Source organism: Hypomesus transpacificus, chromosome 14 (genome assembly GCF_021917145.1).
Source record: "Hypomesus transpacificus isolate Combined female chromosome 14, fHypTra1, whole genome shotgun sequence".
In the NCBI taxonomy this organism is placed as follows: Eukaryota; Metazoa; Chordata; class Actinopteri; order Osmeriformes; family Osmeridae; genus Hypomesus; species Hypomesus transpacificus.
This window is the reverse complement of record NC_061073.1, coordinates 11,423,858-11,444,758: the sequence shown is the minus strand read 5'-3', so window position 1 is coordinate 11,444,758 and position 20,901 is coordinate 11,423,858. Positions and strand designations below refer to the sequence as shown.

Here is a 20,901-nt window from a genome sequence, read left to right as displayed (position 1 = left end):
AGACATTAATACTAAAAGCATGAAATCACTGCACTGGATGATAACAATAGTTTACATTTCAATTTTATAACCACTCCTGCAAGATGATTCCGGGTACACACATACCTAGGGACCCACAAAATCTCACAAGCACATCCTACATGTGTTACAAACACAAAATCTGACTTTGTGAGTGCCAGTTACCATACAACCAACCCCTTTAAAAGCTCTCAAGGCGTTCCAGAGAGAGAAGAAAAGATGAATTCTGGTGTGCAAAAGCTAGCCTCATTTAGCACCTGTTAGTGGTCATTAAAAATGAATACGCTGGCACAGATCACATAGGCCTACTTCATCATTGTAATGACTCCTGCATTCTCAAACTGCACAGCCAGGAGGAGATGGGATTATTTTAAAGGGATGATACCTAAAACATGAAAGGGATGATATCTGATATTGTCAGAATGAGACATGAACGGATACAAAGGAGGGGTATTCTGTGATGCCGCCTTCTCCATGTCTCTTCTCGATGGCTTAATCAAGCTGAATGTGAAAATGAAACTGCACAATGTAGCTAAAGCACCTGGTCCAAAACAAAAAAACTATAAATCAATGAAGAATGATCAAAATACCAATTTGGATTCAGGATTTCAAGCCATTGCTGTGCAAAGTATAGGCCCACTGTATCTCAACCTCCAAAGACTCTGGCTTACTGATTCACGTGTCACAAGAGTTGGGGCCTGACCAGTGCAGGAGCTGATTTGGGTCAGGTCAGCAACCTCTGGAGAGTGTGCTGCGGATTAAAGGCTGAGTTGTTTCCAATCGGGAAGGGACTGCCTTGGCCTGCCCATGACACACTCCGGGACTCTCTGCCGCGAGCACACACACACACGCAGGCACACACGCAAGCAGGCAGGCACACACAAAAAGTACACACACAGGGTGCAATATGTCAGCTCTTGCAGTCTGACAATACACTGGCCCTGAGTCAGAGCAGCAAAGGCCAGTGATGGGGTGAACTGTAAAACGGATGCAGGGAGGACAAAACAGGGGGAAAATTGGGAGGATTTCGTCGAGGGAGAAAGGATAGACGCGCGGCGAGAGGGCAGATGAGAAAAGATGAAAGGGATGAATGAGATGAAAAGAGGAGGGAACCAGTTGAGGCATGAGAGAAAAGAGGGTTGGAGGACAGGAGGAAAGGAATGAAATCAAGAGATCCGTGAGGGAAATGACTCTTGTTATTGCCTTCACGGCCTACACATTCACAGCAAAAGCTCTGAAAAGACTCTCTAGGAAAAGACTCAGAATACCATTCTGAACTACATCAAAAGCGTACAAGCAAGTTTAGTCAACAACAACAACAAAAAGACAGCAGACGGTGTGCGCAATCTTCAGCAATCTTAAGCGCCTCACAAATATACACAGAGCAAACAAATGCTGCTGGACTGCGAGAGCAGCCTCCTGTCGGTGTCTCTTCAAACAGACCGTGGTCTAAAAGAGGCACTGGTTCTTCCCGACCTTGGTAAAGGACCTCGGTGCTTCAGCCAGGCTGTCAGGACAGCTTTGTGTTACACTTTTAGCAGAAGGTTAAACAGGACAACAGCGCTGCGGTTAATAATTCAGTACTGCCTCCATGCAATGATGGTCACCACCACAAACCCACACACTTTTGTGGAAGAAAGTTCTTTGTCTCCACTACACCGACATGGCTGTCAGTTTAGAATCTGGATTTAAGAGGGTTAGATAACCAGATGATTGGAAAGAGAGTTTAACACCTCAAGATTAAAATGACCGTTATTATCTATGACCATAGATCGTTATTATGTGCAGGCAGAGACTAAGACGATCACAGTAAGAAAACAATATGTGAATGATTAAGTGCATAGACTGGGCGTACATGACCAAATAATAATACACTAGCTGATCTATCCGATTGTGATTAACATAAAAGCGTTAGCATAAAAATTCCTGATTCCTTCCAAACTGTCCAACCAGAATGGTGACTACAGGAATAATAATAATTCCTTATACATGTATTCAACTTTTGATTAGTAACCATCAAGTTGGTAAAAACTTTAACAATTCATTTAGATAATGGAGAGAAATTACAACATAAAAGAAATACAAAACAAAAAACACAGTGATTGAGTTTAAACCCATTTCTCATTCCTGACAGGTCAGGTGCTGCTGGGAGCCTGTTGCCAGACAAGCTGGGGCACGCTACTGTAGCTACCAGAAAGGCTTAAAACTGAGTGATTATTTAAAGGACAACATCCTGTGTAGCATGTTTGAGTGTGGGTCTTATAGGAAGTGACCTTGACAACCTTGCTCTTCGAATAACGTGTCCATTACTAAACTGCAACAATTGGACAATATAAGGCGATAATTAACTGAATTCAAGGTGGAATTGGAGCATTAGACACACCATCAAATATGTTATATATCATTCACTGTCCTACCTAAGCCATGTGAAATGTTAGTCTGATTTAAAGATGTCTCATTAAACTTGATTAAACGTTCTACTTCTCTACATTGTGAAGAATATCTAGAAAAAAATTTGGAAGGAGTTTCCAGTTTAGTTGCAAGGATTGTAGCATACATGGCAATTCCCCATGAATTTCAAGAGTGCATCATCCTGTCACTTATGAGTATTCAGTACACCCACTAGTTAGCATTTATGTAAGGAAGTTCCACAACCCACGTGGCTAGCAGCTTGCCTTCCTACCACCGAAGGTACTATACAGAAGGATAATGGCCCTTCTGTTAGCCTAGCAAATGCTAACCAACATTCTTCAACAGTGGCAGCAGCTCTCTCAAAGCTAAGCTAAGCCCTTTCACTAGTGCTAGCTATCTCTTTATATAGATAACTGGCTGTCCTGTTAGTGTCAAAAACAGGGAGTTCTCTCCCACTGCAAAGGACATTTCCCCTAATTGACCTTATCACTAGACCACCAGATATAAAGTAGCCCTAACCCTGACATTTTAATTTCTGTATATTTTACCTAGGTGTAAATGCCATTATCTTTTAACCAAAGACACAGGGAATTGTGCATCAGTGGCAATAACACACACCTCAGAAGAAAAGTAAAAAAACACAACAACAACAGCCTGACTGGGGACAGTGTCGTCTTAGCAACCTATAACACAAAGACATCCAAGGCTGAACTACAGTATAACAGGCCGTAAATATGAATCACACCCCCAGTCCCAGAGCACCCAGTTGAATCAGATAGGATGTTCAGTGAGGTAACTGTCAATTCTTCATTCATTGTCTGTGATGTCATCGCACCACTAGGGCCCAGGATGACAGATGCACTTAGCACCATTGTGCAGTGATCTGCCCCGACTTGGCTGGTGGTGGTGAGGTCTTCAGAAAGATGGGGCACAGTGAAGATGTCGCCTGTATCAGCTCATTGTGACTTCACAAAAATATGACTCAAACCTCGAAAAATGTTTTTGTGGTGACAATATAAGCATTCCAAATGGTGGAAAACAGCACATAACCAGCCTTTCAGAGACAACTGCCTTCTCCCCATCCGTCATCGTGATATATTGAATCAGATTTTCAGGAGCAATCTCCACTCCTGAAACCAATATCCTCCTCATCATCAGAGAGAGATATACACACAGAGAGGAGAGAGAGAGGACAGAGCGATTGTAAGTGATAGGAAAGGATGAAACCAAGACAGAGATCAGAGGGAGGGGGCTCCAAAGCCCTGTTGCTCACTGCAATTTCCACCTGTCCCCTCACCAAGCCGGCAGCTCCCCAAACCAAGGAGCACCAGTAAGTAGGTGATAGTTCTTAATTTAGACGCCTGGACAGGGGTGACTCAGGCACAGCAGGAAGTGTGCTCTCACCACCAAGCACCTCCATCTCATATTTAGTTTCCTGTAGCAACCGCTCATCTGGATCGAGCCCTTGCAACAAACTCAACCACATCCTGGTCCCCAATGTCACAACAGAACAATTGTGCGTGCATGCCTGTGGGCCTTGACAAACACACTCGCACGCACACCCGTACACAAACCTTATGCTGTGTCTCTATAAGAAAGCGATGTGAGAAAACAAATCATAAAACCAAAACATTCAATCAGATTCATATTTTCATTCAGGCCTACCTAGTCACTTTGCTGGGAGGAATGGGAGGGGGGGATGGGCACGGAATCACACCAGCACTAAAACGTCCAGCTACGGTTGGTATTTGACAGGTAATATCTGATCAACCCTACTTGAGCCCTGAGTTACAACCACCTCCCCCTTTTTGTCCTAAGCCTCCCATTCTCATCTGACATCACTAGCTACGACCTGGATAGTTTAAGGGCCCCCAGCATTTTCTATCCAACGGCACCACTCCATGACTGATTGCTTTTTCTGAATGGACAACATATACTGTATGCTGGCCTGGCAGAGGGGCTCTGATGGGGCATGGGGAGCAACACACCGACGTACCAGATACTTATGTAAGCGCAAACATTAGCTTAGAGGCCTTGGTTTGACCATGCGCGGGCCAGCTAGCAGACCCCTATCACACGCATGGCTTCCCAAGCCTGAGGACATGGCCGGGAACAGTGGTACAAGCAGGCCTATTCACTATTCACTCAGCTGTAGGGATCGTACCGTCGGGGGGACTTCCTCATATGGAGTCGATGGGGCCGGAGTGTGATTGGCTCTGAAGCAAAAGAAAGGCACACTTCGGGTTTTTGTGTGCGAGAAGAAAAAGGCCTTCCAGCTATTCCAAGGGTATGAATACTGACTGTTAAACTAGACTAGGTGAACAAGATAATCAGACTACAAGTTGAAATATTTCTTAGGTCTAAAACAGCTAATGGAAAACCGCTTAAACTGGATGAGGTATTAACATTAGGCTGTCGATATCCCTCATGAATGTAATGTTCTTTAGACTGCACTGGAATGTTGTAATGTTGTAAAAGCTCACTGCAATCAATCAATATCTCTCTATATATACTCTCTTTACTCTATCTCTCTATACTTCAGTTTTCAATTCCATATGGAATTGAAAACTGAAGTACTTTGAAAGTTGTATTTACATGCTACATAAAATATGACATTTTCCCATTGAATCTTGTCCGTAGCAGACAGGCAGCAGGAGAAAGTGGACCGCAAAACATTTTGTTGCTCTAAAGGATAACGGAAAACTTTCTGCTTGGAACAATACTGTACAAACAGCGTTTCCAACAGAGTGCTGGGGTAGCTGGTTTACCACAGCCACAGTTCGAAAATCATCAAGAACCTGATTGGTGGGCGGTGCTTTGTCATTATGTCTGACAAGTTCAGTACTAATCTAAAGGTGTTTTTGACATTTCAAGAGAGGGCGTGACAAGCTATTTAGAGAAGCAGAGATGTACTGTACAGTGAGTTTTGGTCAGACATTCCAGTCTATGAAATTGTTTGTCACAACAGTGGCCAATGACAAGGCAAATTCTGAGCAATGGCTTTACAGCCTGATAAATATTTAATGCGATATTATTACGAGTACATTCAGGAAGATCACAGGAGGACCCATTAAAAACCCATCTCACCAGCATCCCTGTCTGAATGAATACATTAAGCCTGTCAACGTCTATTTCCGTCCTTCCCCCTGAGCAGTTTTCCATCATGGTCATTAAACAGCCAGCCAGTCAGGTGACGTAAAGGAGATTCCTCGGGTATCGCGGCGCGAAGTCATCCAGGAACAAACATCAGGTGTTCTTTATCCTCGCTTCTTGTCAGGCTCTGAGCCACAGGCACCTGGACACCACCCAAAACCGGTTTGCTCCAGTGACGGGGCAGAGCAGGATGTTAGACTCTCCACTTTCACATGAGTTACAGATTTATCCTACTTAAAGGGCCTCAAACGCCTGGAGTTGTAAACTTACAATCTCAACATTAGTCGTTTTTTTTCCCCTCAATTCGTCTACTAACCCTTCTTAAGACACCAAAGTACTAGAACGGAACTAAATTAGTATTTTATACTTAGTTTGGTTGATCAATTGTATCAGTATGTGCAATTTACTTTCTAACGCTCATACAAAGGGAAAGTGTAGGTACGGTAGGAACTTGGTGGCTTATGCATGATTATCCACACAAACTTCCCAAACAGACAATAAAACGTACAACTCTGCTATCTTGAAAGGAGCTAAATGGTGCTTGTAGGAGGCTACCATTTACGCAAGACACTCGATACCCATCAGCAGATAAACGCTTTGACAACCAAAGGTCTTTTTAGTAGTTCATATCAAGTTTAGAGCAGACCGTTCCTGGACTCTGACGACAGCGATGCACTTTTAATCTTTGATATTCTGTGATACTATCTTTATGCATGTGTACGTCGCTTTGGCTAAAAGCGTCTGCAAAATTGATAAATGTATTTAAATTATGAAGGCCCTTTGAGGAAATGCCAACAGCGTAGGTGCCCTGGCTATCAGACAAACCATACATCACCAAACCAAACAGTAGCACAGTATGAAAACCCAGTGTGATTCACAACCGACGTAACTAAATATGTGGACAAAAAGTCAAAAGGACAGGACACCATGAACACTCCTGGGGAAGGCTCCGGAACAAGCAGTCGAATACACACACTAACGCTTCCTTCTGCTGTGTCCATCGCGGGCAGGTCATCCCAGTGACACCAAGCTGTCCAGTCAATACCCGGCTGTCTTGTGGTTGGCTCGTGTGGGGAGGCTTATGTAAGGTCTCAGGCTAATAATAACCCGTTGCTTTTCGTTGCAGCTGTGATCGGAAAGGTCCCCCGTTGACCTTTGGTGTACTCGCGGTGCACACGAGCAGGTTCGGAAGACGCACACATGCACTCGTTTCCCTCGTGTGTGTACGTATAGTGAAATCCCCACAAGAGTCTAAGCACCGGAAGAACGGGTAGCGCTAGAGGAAACGACAAGTCGCCTCAAGGCCCCCAACCGGGTCGAGGATGGCTTATTCAGACACTTTCCCGCCGCTCCCTCAGCTGACGAGCAGCACAGCTGGAGCTGGTTACATGGTCAGCATGACCAAAGCCAAGCTGCCGAGGCTCAAAAGGTAGAATGATGGAGGACAGCAAGCGTGAGGATATTGCCGTCTGTGGGCTTCCTGTAACAACAAACAACATTCTGGAGTGGGATATGAACATCCACAGCAGTCGGGTAATAACATGTTATGCAGCGTACTGTCTGTTTAACAATCGTATTGACCACAGGCCAGATTGCCTTCCATCGATCAGAGAAGCAGCAGGAGCATGTGGATGAACACTTGACTGTGTGTGGGAGCGTGTGTAGGAGTGTGTGTGTGTCTGTGGTAGGGTTTTAAGGGTTTAACGGCGGTGTTACATGACAAATCTCGACACATGACTAAGTCTGCAAGTGTAGCTTAGGCAACAATGAGCCCTCCGATGAAAGTACAGAACATGGAGAAAACATGCATCGCCAGGCTGCGCGAGCGTTCCAAATGACCCTCTCGTTCTCGTCATACGCAGACTCACGCGGACCTACGCAGGTCTTCCCCGCGCTGCAGGCTAATCCACAGCGCCTGCGGGCACGCTAATTGAAACAAAGTCTAGGTCACTGGGATAAGCAGAGGTCTGCCAACACAGTGCAATGCAAGACCTCAAATCCACCCAACCCCCCCCCCCCTCTTCCCGGCTCAGCTCTGCACTGCAGGTCTCTCTGACTCATCACAACAGACTAAGGAGCACAAAGCTCCTTATTCGCCCAATCACCTGTCTCCTCACCAGTCTCTCAGGGAGTCAGGATTCCCTCTTCCAGACAGTGGATTTACATCCAACCTGGGAAATCACTGCGTTCCCTATATTCTGGACTGTTGAACCGGCTCTGCAGCATTAGATGTTTTATGTTTCTCAGTTCTTTATCGCATTGCTTTTTGCCTGTAAGTTTACAACCCACACTCCACCACCCCCACACTCCCCACCTCAGCCAACTAGGAATAACCGTATACAATTAAGCTTTCAATCTTTGTTTTTGCCGCACAATTCCATACAACAGAAACTAGGCCTGCCGTGCACCTCATCTGGAACACAGACTACAGACCACTTTACCCGATTCCCTTGGTGCCAGACAGAGGTGGCTGGATTCTGACTTAAAGACCAAACCATACTGCTGACCCCGCTTCAGATGGACCCCAAGGGACTTGAGTGGTGACTTGGAGGCCAGATCCCACCAGTCCCCTGACAACAAGGACAACCACTCTGAGCAAGCACAAGGAAAAGACTGAAACACGTTTCCAGGGAAATGCGAGATCAAACTCATATGGTGCATGTTTTGTACTGTGCACGTCTGAACTTTGATTATCTTCTGCACTTTCTATTATGCACCGTTTACATTTGATTCCTTTTGCAGTGCATGGAAAGTATAGCAGCAGGTCAAGGATCAGAAGAGCACTGTTCCACAGTCTTTCAGTAGACTGTGGAGTTTTTGGGTCTGCCACGTCGTTAAGTAAGCACATCTCAGGCAGCGTGAACCAACAATTATTCCTCTACTACAGTTTTAGAATACCGTGCACTAATAACACCACTGTGCATCAGCCAGAAAAGTGGAAATGAGACAGTCCGATCTAATCCCACAATCCCAACCCTCCACATCATCAGACACGAGGGGCCAGATGAGCTGCTCCAAAAAGCTCATCTCCTGGCCAAGCAGAGGCTCTGAGTGAGATTCATTAAATGTACACGCACACACACACAATCACGAGAATGAGCACACCCAGTCTCACACATGCTCTTAGAAAACCTTTAAATGACTGAGTAACACTCTAACACAGCAAACACACTGCTCTTATCATCTCAGGCTGGAGTTTCCCCTCACTGAAGGGAAAGGTTTTCGTGTCCATCCGACACCCAAACTAATTCATGCTAACGGAGGCACCATTGTGAAGCCAATGCACAATTTTAAACAACAATAAACAACATGCACACAATTAATACACTATTTAACAACATTTTGTAGCCTTTAGGAGCATTATATCCGGTACTCACGTAAGAAGTGCTTTTCTAGTAAGGCAATTTCTAGGTGGCCTTTAACTTCGTTGAGACGGTCGGCCTCCGTCCTCTGAAAGTCCTGGATGGCGGCGGCCATCGCAAGAGTCCCCGGACCAGCCTGATGCAAGGAGACACACACATACATAGACACACACACACACACACATGCATACACACACATACATACACACACAGAGACAGACAGTACACATGAGCAACAGTTCAAAGTGCTCATCAAACAAACACTAAAATAAGGCATCACTAATAGAAAATCTGAGACAGAGAGAAAGAGAGCAAGAAACAGTGGAATCTGACACAGAAACACAAACAAACACAGAAATGACACAAACAGGCCCCAGCACATACAACACAACACCAACTAATAACAAGCTCCTACATGACCGCATGTCCCCACACTCACGCACGAGTGTGAATACGGAGAGAAATGCGGGCAGGCAGAGTGTGGTATCCTCCACTTCATCCAGCCTTGTTTCCCAACACCAGGCAGCAGCCAAGCCCAAAAAACCTGCAGCATCCTAATCCTGTATGCTGACTGTCATCTGCACCGTAAACGGGGCATGAGGCGAGGAAAGGAAGGGAAGGATACAGAGACTGAGAGAGAGGGGGGTGGGGAGAGACGGAAAGAGAGAGAGGGAGAGAGAAACAGACAGAAAGTGGGATGGGTTGGGATAGTTTCAGAGGGAAAGAAACAGAAATGAGAGAGAAAAGGGGAAAGATAGAGACAGAGAGAGGGTTCGAGACAAGTGATAGCATTTTGATAACACAAAGATGCTAGCTGGCAGCAAGGTAGATGAAAGTGAGCCGAGCTTGAGGAAAAAAAAACGATCAAACTGCGAGGAGAGGAGAGAATAAAAAAGAAAAGAACGCAAGGAGGAGGTGAGGAAAGGCGCAGGGAAGAAACCGTCTGAATGGTTAAATGTTACTCTCTATAGAAAACCTCCCTTCAGCAGTCAGGACAGGGTTACCTCAGAGACAGTGATTGAGGGAACAACATCTGTGCCCTGAGCTGCAGTAACCTCCGCAGTGATGAGGAGAGGGAACTGGAGAGAAACAGACATCACAAGCCAAGCTCGGGTCACAAGGTCTCCGTTGCTAATGAGCAAAACTATGATCTCAGATAGCTGTGTTGTGTTGTGTTGCTGTTACCGGTCTTGCGTTTTTTGCTTTTTTATTTATCTTTTAGGACACGTTTCCAAAAGCAAGGGTTGAACAGCGCATTCAGATTTCAATGGTGGCATTTGTAGATGAATAATTGAAGAAAAATGTTTTGCGGAAAACGCTCATCTTGGATTATAGGCTACTACAATCATAACAAACAGTGGCATGCAGTACAACCCACACACAGACTTGATAAGATAAGGTAGGGGTTTAGAACTGACCAGTTGCACCAGCCTGCATAATAACAAATCCACATTATTTGACTGACTTTGTTAGTGTCAATTAGATATCCCCAATTAAAGCAAATGACATTTGTCATCCTACTATAAATTAGATTTGCTATCATTATAAATCTGTGCGTCAAAGTTGTAAATAACAGAGTACGACTGTGACGACGGTAAATCCTGGTGGACAACTAGTGCTGGATGAAACCTCATGAAGGAAGGAAGTGAGAGCATCGCAACAGAGAACCAGAGAGACAACAGCACTAGACCATCGTTCTCTTGTTACTATGGGAACAAGATCAAAACAGGGCTCCACCCACCTACCTACCCCCCAGAAAACGGAGAAACAGTTCTCACACTGTCATAGATACGAGCGTCAAACAATAGCCTCAAACTCACTAAACTGGAATTGATCTTGGGTGTGTCTTAACAGTTGGAACATTTCCTGTGTTAAAGATAAGAAATAGCTGCAAAGCTGACAACCACCCGATTAACAGACGGTCTGTATTTCTCAAGCGTTCTGAGTAAGTCTCAGTACTCACAATGGTTTTCACCACTGTTTAAATGGATTCCTTCTGAAACTACCTTGACAAAACCAACAATCATCTCAAATGAACCTTAACATGAACCCACACTGACCTGTAGGGTGAAGAAGGCTGGTGTGATACACGTTGGTGTGAACAGTGACTGAACTGGAATAACCCCAGAACAGTCTACCAAAGCTCGCCTTTCATCACGTGGCCTGGCTCCTTTAGCCCACATTTCACAACAGTCAGACCGACAGCTTACCAGATCTGAAACGGCTACTTCTCTGAAGAGGAGATCTAGGAAGACTTGAACTTTAACAGCAGCTACCCTGACATTAATAGATGTTAGTTCATGTTGCACTGCACAGCTGGCTCTATCACTGTTTTCACTCAAACAGAATAATAAAAATATATTTTCTGCTATGCAGACAAATTACTCATGTTAATTTGGAACCAGGTAAAAAAAGTAAAGAAAGAAAAAAAGCATTAAATATATATTTGGATGAGCTCTTATCTGCAAAAGGTGATTGAGTTGGTTGCAAAATCTGGGTATTTCACCACAGACGTCAGACACAGTATTCAGGGGGTGTTATTGAAAAGACTTCCACTCGGTCAGGGGTAGGAATAATATGTTTTGTAAAGAGTCATGACACAGCAGTTCAAGTTCAAGATCTACTTAAGCTCTTGGGCCAAACTGCTTGTCAGTTAGGCAAGAGTATTGAATCTTAGCAAATGACAGTGGACAGATCTAAGCACCATTGAGGAGAAGACTAAAAAGAGAACACAGTTAAATAAATAAACAAACAAACAAACACAGTTGTCCTGGGAACGTATCAAGAAGTGAGAACTGGTAAGGCTTTGGCAGACGTGTGTTCGGTCTAAGCTGCTGCATGTGACCCAGTGACGCAGACAGCAGTTGGAGGTCTATCTACTCATCATCGTCTAAGGGGACTGGAGCAACAGGAAAGCGCTTGAATAAACAGAAACGCAGAGTATCAAAAGGAATGACGCTTTGGCGAAATTCCTCCAGATACAGGCCTGTCTGACCTCAGGAGTGAGTGGACTTTAATGAGGAGGGTTTGGACTGAATTCTGCTTGGATGGTGTTAGAAATGAGGAGCTATAGGGAATGACAAGTACTGCAATGTGAGATGGAGATGGAGATGGCTATATTAATATTCCAGTTATTGTAAAAATTCTGGTTAGTTTGGCTTGAGATCATGCAGGGATCTATGAAGTTTCTCTTTGAGTTCTACCATGTTTAATGTAAAAAGCGTGAATTTGCAATAGCTGCGACCATGTTCGAGCATGAATAACCCAACCAACCGAGCTACAGAGCTGCTTATTGCAGCTAAAAATGATAATTTAATCAAGAAAAAGTATCCTACTTGAGGTTCGGTTTGTGGGAGCTGGCTGCAAAGTGAGGCTGCACTCACAGGGTCTCTCAGCTCCTCCGTGTCCTTAATGGAGGCCCGAGGCTTCATCACCACCTCATCGCTACATTCATTGTCGGACGTGTTGGGCGACTCGGCCAGATCCAGGAACTCGTCCCTACGCTGGCCCCGGAAACGGATTTTGTCCAAACGCTTTAGCATGGTTAACACAGTGTTCTTGGTCCTTATCTTAACATGATGTATGGCATCCCTGCAAAGACAGAAATAAAACAAGAGAACGCAATTAGGAAACACAAAGTACAAAAAACAATGTGGTTTGCTTGAAGTTGGGGATTGCAGTGGACAGAGATAAGGAGAGATAGTTGAGGATATCAGTTACTTGGGAAAAAAAATAAACGTATTTCATTTCATAAATTCAAGGCGAAAAATTATTAATTTATGTAATCCTCATCTTAAAGAGCAAGCAGTGAAACTTAAGACATGAGTCTCTTCCATTAAACAGCACATTCTAACACAGCCATGAGGAGCGAGGCCTCAGGGGCTCACTGACTCATCCAGAAGCATTCAAGGCTGCATGACAGCACTCCTCTCCATCTCTAACAGGAGAAAATAAAACCCAGCACTCAACAATGAGATGCCAAACAGTGAACTTACTTGGAAATTAGCTTGAGATCACAACTGTTCCACATCTACAGAGAATCCAAATTGATCGCAGTAACATTATTCAAGTAACGTCAGGTTGAATAGCTTCATTTTCGTCCCTAACCCTTACAGTAAACCATTTAAAGTTTTTTCCCATGACACCTACAAGACCCCAGCAGAAAACTTCAAAGTGTTCTATTGTGAAAAGTCAGACAAGACCAACCAAGCAAAACAGTGTTCCAACTCTTGTCAACTAAAGCTACATTTTTAGTAGTCTAGTTTAGTAGGCAAATTGTTACCGAACAATACACTAGTAACTAGTCTACGGGAGCATAAAACTTCATAAAAATAGCAAAAAGATTGGCGGATCTGGCAACATCCTACCTTGGTTTTCTGATGTTGAAACCCATTCTTTGTCTAAGAACAATATATCTGGCAATACATGCTGTCCAAGCTTGCTCTGACAGTGCAGTATAGACATAATGGAATGTGCAAGGCTGACTTAGCTTGCTACTGGTGTTTGTGCGCGTGTTTTGGGAAGAGGGGGAGGGATGGAGGGAAAGGGTGGCAGGGGAGGAGATAGAGGGTTGGAGAGGAGGGGTAGGGATGGGCGCTGCTCCTGGGGTTGGGCCGCCCCCGCCAAATGTTTTTTTTGGGCTGTATTTGGGTCAGCTAGCCAGCACGCCGGACCACCAGTTTTTGCCCCCACAGAGTGTTAGCAGCAGTGTTAGACAGAGAGAGACAGAGAGACAGAGGAGAGACATAAAGGCAGGAGAAATTGTAGGAAAAAAGGAACAAAGCCAGTGATGAAAAAGAGGGAAAATAAATGAGGGGAACAGGATTTATTTAAAAGGAGGGGAAGAAAAGAAAGAAAGGGAGAGAGAGACACGACATGGCGGACATGCACCACAGCTTCATGAAGAGGTCTGAGAGGCCATCTTTCATTAAGAGAGGGGATGAGAGGACAAGAGGATGAGTAGTTGCTCTCAGTTTGAGGACAATGAAGGAAATCTTTTAATCTGTTGTGATATTCTCAAATGCTTTCCTATGCCCTACCTACATTTACTTCTCAGGATAGCGATAGTTTTTTCCCCCCGATCTGTATGTTAATTTAAGAAACTTGCATGTGTTGTATTTCCAACCCGCGGACACCTAAATAACGGCTTCATCACCTCATCGCGCTCCAAATAACAAATAGCTGATAATGAAAAGTACACAGTGACAGCCTCCAGAGAAACCTTGAATAACCCCTTAGATATTTAGAAACATTTCGAATGTATTTTATTTGTATTTGTTCCTAATAAGAGAATAACCACATCATCTATTTGAAACAGGAATTTAAAAAAGTGTATTTGATCGTCGCACACTAAAGGCCATCTTGTGTGGTTGCTTCTATAGAACTCTTCTCCTTGCATGATAAGGTAAACACAACAATCATCATCTCCTGCAAACATGGGGGAGGGCTTGTGGTAGGCTACAGAACAAGGAGGGAAGTTTCTAGTTCACTTTCTTGAACAAACAAGAACATAAACTAGTGTCCATAAGCACTCAGGTCTTCAACATTCTCAGGGTTCCTGGTCGATTAAGAGCAGACTTGACCAGAAATGTCTTCCACTACTTAGGTTCAATCTTCATAAACACAACTACGCTGTTTGAATAAATTCCCAACAATGTGCTAAAAGCTTTGGTTGCTTTGTAATTGCTTGCCTACCTACATGCCATCACATCCACTTATACGGTACTGTAGCTTTTGAGCTTCAAGTCTGTGTCCCCATCTGTCCTATGAGGGACTTGACGGGTAGTATATATCGACAGGTAGGAATAAACATGGCACTCAAGTCCATTCATATTCCAAGGCAGAGCACGGACAAAAAGATGATCTCAACAGTGTCCTAATACCCTGGCCATTGAGAAGCTTGAGCCGAGTAAGGCTGAAGGCATGAATAAAGTAGAGCATGAACGGTCTTTTAGCTGAAATTCAAGGATAGTCCAAGATATCTTTGACAATGTTTGTTTTGTGCTGCTCCTGACGTTTCTACAATATGATCTCTCTCTTCATATAATGTATGTATGGATGATAATAAGTAAGAACTATTAAAAAAAACAAAATTTATTTTGTTTTTGTTTATTTCACCTGAAACTTAAATTGCCATCACTTTGTATCAGCCCAATTTACTAGATCTGGGGACAGCCTTGGGATAGGAGTGAGAATGAAGATGTTTGTGACTGTCCTTTTCAACAGGGCCACTGCCTCTAGGCTACTAGTCCAATCTGTCCTTGAGCACAAAAGACCAGCAAAGTTAACATCTGTTATGTGAGTTCTGGGACCACAAGAAGCCTCCAGGGTGCTGTTCTTGCGGAGACAGGGACGGAAGGGACAGCGGAGTGGTAATGATGCCTTGGCCGTGATGGTGTACTGTGGCAGTCCATCACATTACCAAGAGGGGCTGCCCTGTGGGTGGGTCGTCAATCAAGCGAGATAAGTCCTTTACCTGTGGAATCTGATAAGGCCTCACCACACAAATATTGGTCTGATACCATTTGCACTCTCACACACACACACACACTCCCACACAGCAGAACACCTGTTTGTGCAGTCCAGTCACACACACACCCTATGTAAGTATTCAAACACACGCATCAGGGAGCTTACTCCCTCCATTACGTAAACCAAACCCAAAGGGTGCATGTGCTCGCACACCTGTTTGCTCAGTTAACACAAACACACCTTTTTAAGAGACACGTGACTATTTGCACCAGGGGACCAATAGGTGACATTTGACTCAGCCATTATACTGTGACAAAATCATGAGCAGTGTATACGTGTGTGTGTGCGTGTGTGTGTGTGTGTGCGCAAGAGAGTGTGTGCGCATGTGCAACCAAGCAATCTAAGCAACTGGGGAAAAAATTCACGCAACCACACAAGTAGGTTTTCTAAATGGAGGGACAAACTACATTAGAGTAACACACATCATCCACACAAATCGTATTCCAAGATGTCGCCTAAGACCGAGGTTATCTGTATGGAGAACAATTACGGTGCAACACACAAACAGGCACTCCCACTATTTGAGGTACAGGAAATCAATAAATCAGTAAATATTTATCAGCCAAGGTGGTGTGGATGTGCTGTAAAGAAAGACTCGCAGTGGCCCTCCACATTGTTATAAGGTGATTAAACTGAAATGGACCCACAGCGAACACAACTGTAGGGTTCTCACATTGAGCACATCCCCTCCCTGAGTCACCACCTTACCGCGGTGGAGGGGTTTGCGTGTCCTAGTGATCCTGGAAGCTATGTTGTCGGGGGCTTCATGCCCCTGGTAGGGTCACCCAAGGCAAACAGGTTCCAGGCGAAGGACCAGACAAAGCGTGGCTCAAAAACTTACCATGAAGAAAACAAACAATGGTTCTCAGTTGCCCCTGCCCGGAAGCGGGTCACCGGGCCCCCCCCCTGGAGCCAGGCCCGGGGTGGGGCTCGATGGCGAGCGCCTGGTGGCCGGGCCTTTTCCCATGGGGCCCGGTCGGGCACAGCCCGAAGAGACAACATGGGACCCTCTTCCAGTGGGCTCACCATCCGCAGGAGGCGTCATGGGAGTCGGGTGCAGTGTGAGACGGGCGGCAGCCGAAGGCGGGGGCCTTGGCGGTCCGATCCTCGGCTGCAGAAGCTAACTCTAGGGACGTGGAAAGTCACCTCGCTGGTGGGAAAGGAGCCGGAGCTGGTGCGCGAGGTAGAGAGATTCCGGCTAGATATAGTCGGCCTCGCCTCGACGCACAGCATAGGCTCCCGAACCAGTCTCCTTGAGAGGGGCTGGACTCTCTTCCACTCTGGAGTTGCCCTTGGTGAGAGGCGTCGAGCTGGGGTGGGAATACTTGTGGGGAGAGGGAAGTCTGGGCCTCCCTGCTTAGGTTGCTGCCCCCGCGACCCGTCCCCCGGATAAGCGGTAGATGACGATGATGACGACGACAATATTGAGCACATTAAAACATTTTTGTTCAGCTGGGTCATAATAACCAGATTACAATAAATCATTTTGTAGGAAATATTACCGACTGTACCATTAACTGGGTAGATAATAAAGCTAAATAGATTTATAAAGAGATAAATAAAGAGATGTTAAGTGGGTGAAACTCTGGACATGACAGAACTGTGGCCAACGTTTACCATGTATGACACCAGGTAAATAAAAGGTTCTATCAATCAGAAGGAATGGAATGAGTGTGCCAAAGCCTGCAACTTCATCCTTATTAGATGAAGCTATTTGATGACTGTCTAATGTATTAGGGTAAGGATTTACATTTATTTAGTCTGCTTTACTGTCCAGTTTGCATGGTTATCTTAGAAACTTTGATGTATTTTAAGATGTCTTTACTACTGTATGTAACTGTCTCATAACTCATACCTAATGTGGTCCTCAACACTATAATTATTGTTAGTCATAGTGCTAATTGTAATAAATAGGTTCTTATTTTGCACCCACTCAATTCCATCTTGTCAGTTGTGACACAAACAAACAATCTATCCAATCACTAGTACCCACCACCCTATTTATCCACCTTTCCACCACCTATCTATTCTCCCATGTATCCATCCATCCATCAGACAGTTGGGTTGCAGGTGTTCGGCGGCCAGCCACTCAGGTCGTGTGAGATGACGGTTGTGGTGTGGTTTTGGTCTGACAGTGAGCTGAGGTAGTGAGTCTCTCGTGTGCAGAACAGGAAGCACACAGCCTCTCTGCCTTGTCTGCACAGACAGTCTCAGCAAAACACTGTCTGTCTGTCTGTGTACATGTGTGTGTGTGTGTGTGTGTGTGTGTGTGTGTGTGTGGGAGTGTACTTATATCTCAAAGACACACACATTAGGTTGGACATGTTAAAACGGACAGCATTCAGCTGGGGATTGATTAGGGTGGGGCACACACTTGCCAAGACAAACACCCCTTAATGGGCTGTTGAAATTCAACTAACTGATCACACAGACCTGACACACTTCTACAATGTTCTTTTTCATGACAGAATGAAACGCTGGCAATGCTTGTCAGGCCAGACAGATTAATGTATGATCTTTTGAGATTGTCTGGCACAGTTGAACGCAACAACAACAAAAATTGTCAATTGTCATTGATTTGTTAAGCCTCAAATAGGCATATGGTTTAACAACCCATTTGAGGTTTCAATGGAGCTAGTGTCAAGCTACATCATTGACTGGCATAAGCACATGACACTGGCCACCGAACATCAGGAAGTAGACTTCACTGATGTTCAATTTGAAAAGACGTGGTACTGCGTGATGCGTGACAAAGAAGCCAACCAAAGCCAACCAAATTGTCATAAATCATTTAAATCAACGGCACAGTCCTACACGAGTATGCAACATGGCTAGTTCAATTTCGTCAACTTGCATCACTTATATCAGAAACACTTTCTTACACCATGTTGTCAAGAAAACGGGTACCGTATGCTTTCTATTTTCTGAAAGACAATCCTTTGAACCGACTCCCGAGACTGAGCGCCCCAGCCAGCGAGCGACTGTTGCATTGTTAGCTCTAATGTACAATAATCCAAAGACGTGCCTTGTGTCCACTTACACGTCAACAAAACGTTATCATGGGTAGCATGTTCACACTGTACTTGCAAATTCGAACCATTTAGAGAATTTCTATTGCTCGGTTAATAGGTAGGGAATGTAATATGCCAATATTACGTAAACAGCACCGAATCACACAATTAGGACGAGATGTCATTTCATTTTGGTAACACGTTTTATGCGTGTTGCTCATTTGACAATAGGGATTGAATGACAAGGACCCGTTTATAAAGTTTCTTACCCAGAACGAAATTGGTAACCAAGTTTCATCAACGCAGAGGTTATTCCAACGCTTGCCCTTTCCCACCTGCCAATGTATTGCAATGAAATCCCCCGATGGTCCGCCCCGCTCACGCCCAAGTACAAACATTGGACAAAAAATCCCTTTATGCCAAAGGGTGGGAAAGAAAAACTACAACATTCAAAGTAATGCTCCTCCGACACGTCCAACGATGTGGCTAAAGATAAACAAAAGTACCCTACCCACACGTCATGTTCACTTTGAATTATCTGTTGTTCCTAAACAGTGTGAGGCACTCGCTACATCTAAACCAGGAAATTTCGTCAATGTCAGCGCCACGCTCTTAAAGGAGACGTTGGTTGTTCAATAAACAATTTATCTGGACATATGTTTTACATGCACCTGTTTTTGATATGATTATGTGCTGTTTTAGATAGTATATTAGCCTTTGATTGCATATCGTTAAAATATTATAGGTTTGTTAAATATTTGTATTTCAAATTATCTATAACGCATGACTATGTTTTACTTAATTATGTAATCTTTTCACTCCAAAAACACATAGCAAGCAGGAGTTGAACTAACGCTCCATTCGTGACTGTTGAAAGTCTATGGTAAAGCAGAAATTTGAACAAAACCCTAAAGTGCAATAACTCCTACCCAGCAGAACCAGAAGATGTCGCTCCATAACCATATTCAGTCCTGCTTGCACCTTGCACTCAAAAACATGTCATCTTTCCCACACTGAAACAGAGACGAAAACTTATTTGACTACTTACTTGCACACCAAAAATAGGATGTTCTGATGAATCTGGATTGTTCCGAAATTGTTCTTTCAAAATCCCTTCTATCTATGACAAAATACCACTTACATCATGCAGCAAAAAAAGCTATATCCTTGCTTCATTTGAGATTTATTTACTGAAATTAATCAGATTTTCAAGAACTAATTCATTGTGCATGTACAGTTATCACTGCTGGTCCCACAAGTTGTGAATATCCTAGCCTTCTATAGGACTTTAGCTTCAAAATCTAGACAACGTTCAAACAGGTGGTCAGAAAAACAATACCAAACAATACATGGACACATGTCCCTATAATTCCTACTCTTGCTATCTTACATAATAGTTGGCTATATAGTAGGTTATTTTGTTTACCTTCTAGCAATCCATAACTATATTCAACTTTAGATCTTCAGAGGATACCAGGGCAATCAGGAGGGTTACATTTACATTTACATTTATTCATTTAGCAGACGCTTTTATCCAAAGCGACTTCCAAGAGAGAGCTTTACAAAGTGCAGAGGTCACTGATAATAACAACAAGATAACCCCACAGCATTGCGGGTAGTCAAAAACAAGAAGTAGGCCTACATATTGTGAACAACCAAAAAATAGTGCTAAAGGGAAGAAACCATAAGAGCATGTAGTTAAACAAGTTAAAATTACACAACATTAATCTCTAAGTGCAGGTGTACCTGTAGGAAAGCAATAAAAATAGGATTAACTAAAATAGAATACAACAGTTTAAATCAGCTACCACTAACCAACAAGAGCAACAGTCTAAGCAAGAGTCATTGTGATCCTTGAGGAAACTAGCATTGGGTTCAGCAAACCATTCCTAAGTACTATTGTACTCCCGGAACAAGTGCGTCTTGAGCCTTCTCTTGAAGGTGGAGAGACAGTCCGTGTCTCTGATGGAGGTGGGGAGTTGATTCCACCACTGGGGTGCCAGGCAGGAGAAGAGCTTGTGCTGGGACCGGGCGGTCTTGAGAGGTGGGACCACCAGGCGGTTGTCTGAAGAAGACCGTAGGTGGCGGGTGGGGGTGTAAGGCTGCAGGAGAGACTTGATGTAGTCGGGCGCAGTCCCGTTCACTGCTCGGAAGGTCAGTACCAGGGTCTTGAATCTGATGCGGGCCGTTATGGGTAGCCAGTGGAGGGAGATGAGGAGCGGGGTAACGTGGGAGCGTCTGGGTAGATTGTAGACCAGGCGGGCCGCTGCGTTCTGAATCCTCTGAAGAGGGCGGGTTGCGCATGATGGGAGACCGGCGAGCAGCGAGTTGCAGTAGTCCAACTTGGAGAGGACAAGTGCTTGGACAAGCAGCTGGGTGGAGTGCTCAGACAGGTATCTCCTGATCTTCCGGAT

The 20,901-nt window shown here is 44.4% G+C and overlaps 1 protein-coding gene across 7 annotated transcripts in view; it reads right to left on the bottom strand.

Annotated features, from left to right (window-relative positions):
* Positions 1 to 19,084, bottom strand: part of LOC124476429 (GRAM domain-containing protein 4-like) — a 37,729-nt gene extending 18,645 nt beyond the window's left edge. For 3 of the 7 annotated variants that reach the window (XM_047033552.1, XM_047033557.1, XM_047033558.1), the window contains exons 1-4: positions 18,757 to 19,078; positions 12,281 to 12,536; positions 9,950 to 10,024; positions 8,961 to 9,081 (exon numbers count right to left, since the gene is read on the bottom strand). In XM_047033552.1, the coding sequence (XP_046889508.1) occupies positions 8,961 to 9,081; positions 9,950 to 10,024; positions 12,281 to 12,536; positions 18,757 to 18,785 (481 nt within the window). In that variant the 5' untranslated portion in view covers positions 18,786 to 19,078. Of the gene's footprint in view, positions 1 to 8,960; positions 9,082 to 9,949; positions 10,025 to 12,280; positions 12,537 to 13,312; positions 13,434 to 18,756 lie in introns of those variants that run through there. The other 4 variants (XM_047033554.1, XM_047033553.1, XM_047033555.1 and 1 more) reach the window with 4 other exon arrangements.
* Between the last annotated feature and the right edge of the window lie 1,817 nt (positions 19,085 to 20,901).